The sequence below is a fragment of the Pristiophorus japonicus genome, chromosome 9 (assembly GCF_044704955.1).
Source record: "Pristiophorus japonicus isolate sPriJap1 chromosome 9, sPriJap1.hap1, whole genome shotgun sequence".
Classification (NCBI taxonomy): Eukaryota; Metazoa; Chordata; class Chondrichthyes; family Pristiophoridae; genus Pristiophorus; species Pristiophorus japonicus.
In genome coordinates, this window is record NC_091985.1 from 31,641,775 (window position 1) to 31,647,774 (window position 6,000).

General features: G+C 44.1%; 1 protein-coding gene across 1 annotated transcript in view; it reads left to right on the plus strand.

The window, feature by feature from the left end:
- The window catches only part of LOC139273874 (lysosomal proton-coupled steroid conjugate and bile acid symporter SLC46A3), a 147,321-nt gene extending 146,893 nt beyond the window's left edge, over positions 1 to 428 (plus strand). The window contains exon 8 of the mRNA XM_070890950.1: positions 194 to 428. Within this exon, the coding sequence (XP_070747051.1) occupies positions 194 to 428 (235 nt within the window). The remainder of the gene's footprint in view (positions 1 to 193) is intronic.
- The last annotated feature ends 5,572 nt before the right edge of the window (positions 429 to 6,000 follow it).

Below are 6,000 nucleotides of genomic sequence, written 5' to 3' on the forward strand. Positions count from 1 at the left end.
TTTCACCCCGGGTGGGGCGCACATGCCGATGTCATCGCCGTGCGCGCTGATCCCTTAGCGCCTCTCGCCGACCCCATTGCGCCCTGTGGGGGAAATTGCCCCGCGGGACATGAGATCGGCGTGGGGTGATGCCATCGACAGCTTCGCGGGTCACGAAGCTGTCATGGTTGAGACGCCCCGGCCGCCCTTAAAGGGGGAGGGCCTTGCGCCGGCCCGACAATGGTGGCCGCTGGTTTGGCCGGGCTGCCGACATGCAGCACGGCACCACCCTCTTGGGCACCAGGCTGCTGGCCCGGCCGAAACTCTCCGTGGTGGTCCAGTGGGTGCCAGAAAAGCAGCTCCAGAGTTCGCAGTGGCCCACCTCTTTAAAAGAAGGGGAGGAATGTTGTGACGTGGTCAGCACGACGCTGAGCCTTGTGCCCAGCTAGCGCTCCGGCAGCGCCCTGCGGAGGAGAATCAATTCTCTGATACCACCTTGCACATTTTTGTAAAACAAAGACCCCATTTCTGCAATCTTTAGCGCCCATCTCGCCGGGGCAATTTCGCCCTCTTGAAGCTTTTGCTATTTGGTCATCTGGTCCAAAATTCTGAAGCAATGCAAAGGAAGAAGTGTAAAGTTCCAGCAAGTTAACCAGAAACCAGGTCTTCTGCATTTTTCATTATCAGTAGCTTTGTTTATTCAGACACACAAAAACACAAGTATTTTAGTGGCTTTTGATCTTATCCACAATTCAAATTAGGCTTCTCTATGAGGAAGCATAATTCATTTCTATTAAAATTATGAAGTACAGGTTTAGAATTCTTTAAATGAGGCTTGCTGCATGCTACATTAAAAAATCTTTATATACAATAAAGCTCGCCATGGTGTTTCTAAGTGTATTATATTTGGTGCATAAGCAGGGAATTGTAGATGAGAAACTGTTTCTACTTTTTAGATTGATAGAAACATAGGAATTGCTAGACGACAAAAGACCAAGGTCCTGCTCGCTGGCCTATTACCATTCTGGCTGTCTGTCGCATGATACAACAATGACACAGGTGTTGACTAATCACAGCCCTCAATCTCAATCAATCAGTCCACAACAGACCCAGGCGTGAGATGAGGAAAAGCCCCATCAAAGGAAAGTTCTGGGAACCAAGGGTCCAAAGGCCCCTCCGAAGCATGCTACACTTGCTATATATCATGTCTCAAATTACTCACTGATGTAATGATATTGCACCAGTAGAGCAGAGGGAATGTGCCACACTTGGGATTTTATGTACTTTTTTCCAGACAGTACTCGGTAGCATAAGATTATCTCTGCACTCGTCTGGAATGGAACCAAGGCTAATATATTTTAATAAAACTTCAACAATTATTATCTGCTTAAATCTAGAAACAGAATGATTGAAGTTGGTGTATGAAGATGATGTTTCTGTGATTTTGAATGCACTAGTAAATCAATGTATATATGAATACTCCAGTGCATTAACTTCTGACCAGATTTTCTTTTAATCTTATTAGCCATGATCTCAAAATGACTACAACTGAAATATGTAAATGCAATTTGTTTTCTGTGTCACTACAAAGATTTGAAATATATGCAGTGATGTAAGGTAGACTTGTACAGGTTATAAAGTACATTGCGTCTAACTAATACAAGAACTCCTTGGTATAAAAGTTTACACTAGTTTAGTATTTCAAGCCAGATGACTTGTATTACTGTAATAAGCTGACTGTCAGGAACTGATAATTAAGGCGGAGCTGTCTTTTCCTAACCTGTAAGGTATCGTAACCTTCGTGTATTGATCTAGGCTTTTATAGAAAAACAGTAAGTTACTTCTGTCAAATGTCTTTCAGTAACTACTGTACTGATTATAGGCTGGCAAAGTAATGGTAAATAGGCTAACTTCACACAACAGTGCCATTCAGCACTCGTGGGCCAGACTGCAAGGTGGAATAGCACATGAATATGGACTATTATTTCCCATCAGCAGATCTGAGAGTGACATTAATGCTCTACGCTCACAAGCCTATGTTATTAGAGTGTCAGTTTAGCTCAGTTTGTAGGACTCCACCTTGGAATTAGAAGGTCTGTGGGTTCAAGTGCCACTCTTGGGCTTAAGCATGTGAAATGCGACCAATACCCCAGTGCAGTACGGCAGGAATGCTCAGAGCCCCGAGCTTCAGGTGAAACATTACACCAAGTTCTGTCAGATCCGATGGATGTTAAACTGAGGCAGGAGGTTCCCCTTGTGTCCTGGCTAACATTCCTCCCTGAATTAAAACAATACCAAAAGGAGATTCATTTGTTGTTCATCCAATTGTTGTCTAGAATTGCAATGTGTGCAAAATTGGCAATTTTCAATAAAACTATCATTTCCACGTCAAAATAATTCATTTTATGTGAAGCACTTTGGGGTGTCCCTGATAGATGCAATGAAGCAGCATGACGGCACAAATCATTACAAATGGGTATGATTTGGTGGCCATTACAGAAATGTGGTTGCAGGGTGGCCAAGACTGAGAATTAAACATACAGGGGTATCTAACGATTCGGAAAGATAGACAAGAAGGGAAAGGAGGTGGGGTAGCTCTATTAATAAAGGATGATATCAGGGCAGTGGTGAGAGACGATATTGGCTCTAATGAACAAAATGTTGAATCATTGTGGGTGGAGATTAGAGATAGTAAGGGGGAAAAGTCACTGGTGGGCGTAGTTTATAGGCCCCCAAATAATAACTTCACGGTGGGGCGGGCAATAATCAAGAGAATAATGGAGGCATGTGAAAAAGGAACGGCAGTAATCATGGGGGATTTTAACCTGCACATCGATTGGTCAAATCAAATTGCACGGGGTAGCCTGGAGGAGGAATTCATAGAATGCATACGGGATTGTTTCTTAGAACAGTATGTTACAGAACCTACAAGGGAGCAAGCTATCTTAGATCTGGTCCTGTGTAATGAGACAGGAATAATAAACGATCTCCTAGTAAAAGATCCTCTCGGAATGAGTGATCACAGTATGGTTGAATTTGTAATACAGATTGAGGGTGAGGAAGTAGTGTCTCAAACGAGTGTACTATGCTTAAACAAAGGGAACTACAGTGGGATGAGGGCAGAATTGGCTAAAGTAGACTGGAAACACAGACTAAACGGTAGCACATTTGAGGAACAGTGGAGGACTTTTAAGGAGCTCTTTCATAGTGCTCAACAAAAATATATTCCAGTGAAAAAGAAGGGCGGTAAGAGAAGGGATAACCAGCCGTGGATAACCAAGGAAATAAAGGAGAGTATCAAATTAAAAACCAATGCGTATAAGGTGGCCAAGATTAGTGGGAAACTAGAAGAGTGGGAAAATTTTAAATGACAGCAAAGAATGACTAAGAAAGCAATAAAGAAAGGAAAGATAGATTACGAAGGTAAACGCGCAAAACATAAAAACAGATAGTAAAAGCTTTTACCGATATATAAAACGGAAAAGAATGACTAAAGTAAATGTTGGTCCCTTAGAAGATGAGAAGGGGGATTTAATAATGGGAAATGTGGAAATGACTGAGACTTTAAACAATTATTTTGCTTCGGTCTTCACAGTGGAAGACACAAAAACCATGCCAAAAATTGCTGGTCACGGGAATGTGGGAAGGGAGGACCTTGAGACAATCACTATCACTAGGGGGGTAGTGCTGGACTAATGGGACTCAAGGTAGACAAGTCCCCTGGTCCTGATGAAATGCATCCCAGGGTATTAAAAGAGATGGCGGAAGTTATAGCAGATGCATTCGTTATAATCTACCAACGGATTGGAAAGCGGATTGGAAAGCAGCTAATGTAACGCTTCTGTTTAAAAGAAAAAGAGGGCAGGCAAAAGGCAGGTAATTATAGGCCGGTTAGTTTAACATCTGTAGTGGGGAAAATGCTTGAAACTATCATTAAGGAAGAAATAGCGGGGCATCTAGATAGGAATAGTGCAATCAAGCAGACGCAACATGGATTCATGAAGTGGAAATCATGTTTAACTAATTTACTGGAATTCTTTGAGGATATAACGAGCATGGTGGATAGAGGTGTACCGATGGATGTGGTGTATTTAGATTTCCAAAAGGCATTCGATAAGGTGCCACACAAAAGATTACTGCAGAAGATAAAGGTACGCGGGATCAGTGGAAATGTATTAGCATGGATAGAGAATTGGCTGGCTAACAGAAAGCAGAGAGTCGGGATAAATGGGTCCTTTTCGGGTTGGAAATCGGTGGTTAGTGGTATGCCACAGGGATTGGTGCTGGGACCACAACTGTTTACAATATACATAGATGACCTGGAAGAGGGGACAGAGTGTAGTGTAACAAAATTTGCAGATGACACAAAGATTAGTGGGAAAGCGGGTTGTGTAGAGGACACAGAGAGGCTGCAAAGTGATTTAGATAGGTTAAGCGAATGGGCTAAGGTTTGGCAGATGGAATATAATGTTGGAAAGTGTGAGGTCATCCACCTTGAAAAGATTAGATGGAATTGGAACGACATCAAAGCACTATCTTCAGTGGATGATGCCTCGTGTGCAACTGCTGAGCAAGTTTCCCTCACTATTTGAACCAGGCATCGGCAACTTCACAGACACCAAAGTACAGATCCATCTAGGCCTCGATGCACGGCCCATCCATCACAAGGCTCGGGCGGTTCCGTACATGATGAGGGAGAAAGTCGAGATCGAACTGGACAGACTCCAACGCGAAGGAATCATATCGCCAGTCGAGTTCAACGAGTGGGCCAGTCCAATTGTTCTGGTGTTGAAAAGTGATGGCACAGTCAGAATCTATGGAGACTACAAGGTAACAATTAACCGAGTCTCACTACAGGACCAGTACCCACTGCTCAAGGCGGATGACCTGTTCGCAACGTTAGCGGGGGGGGGAAGTCGTTCACCAAGTTGGACCTAACCTCCACCTACATGACACAGGAGCTGGCTGAATCTTCAAAAAGACTGATGTGCATCAACACGCACAAATGGCGCCAGAAGTTGAATTTTTGGGGAGAAAGATTGCAGCAGACGGTATCAGGCCCACGGACTCAAAGACGGAGGCCATCAAGAATGCACCCAGACTACAGAATGTGACGGAGCTGCGTTTGTTCCTGGGACTCCTCAACTATTTTGGTAACTTTCTACCCGGGTTGAGCACTTTGTTAGAGCCTTTGTACATGTTGCTACGTAAGGGTGACGACTGGGTTTGGGGCAAATCTCAAGACACAGCCTTTGAGAAGGCCAGGAACCTGCTATGTTCAAATAAGTTACTTGTACACTATGACCCATGTAAAAGTTTAGTGCTAGTTTGTGATGCCTCATTGCACGGGGTCGGCTGTGTGTTACAGCAAATCAATGTATCGGGCAACCTCCAGCCGGTTGCTTACGCGTCTAGAAGTCTGTCTAAGGCTGAGAGAGTCTATAGTATGGTCGAGAAAGAGGCGTTAGCATGTGCATATGGGGTTAAAAAAATGCACCAATACCCATTTGGACTTCGGTTTGAGCTTGAAACTGACCACAAGCCGCTCATTTCGTTGTTTTTAGAGAGTAAAGGTATAAATACCAATGCTTCGTCCCGCGTCCAAAGATGGGCACTAACATTATTCGCTTATGACTATGTTATCTGCCACAGCCCAGGCACTGAAAACTGCCGATGCTCTCAGCCAGCTACCATTACCCATCACTGGGGTTGAAATGGCGCAGCCCGCAGACTTGCTGCTGGTCATGGATGCTTTTGAGAGCGAGGGGTCACCCGTCACTGCTCGCCAGATCAGGATCTGGACCAGTCAGGATCCTGTGCTATCATTAGCAAAGAGTTGTGTCCTAAATGGGAACTGGTCAGTCGTTCCTGGGGAAATGCAAGATGAACTTAAGCCGTTTCACCGACTCAAAGATGAAATGTCCATCCAGTCGGATTGTCTAAATGCACGTAGCATTTGTAACAAAGTAGATGAGTTGACGGCACAAATTGGAACAAATGGGTATGATCTGATGGCCATTA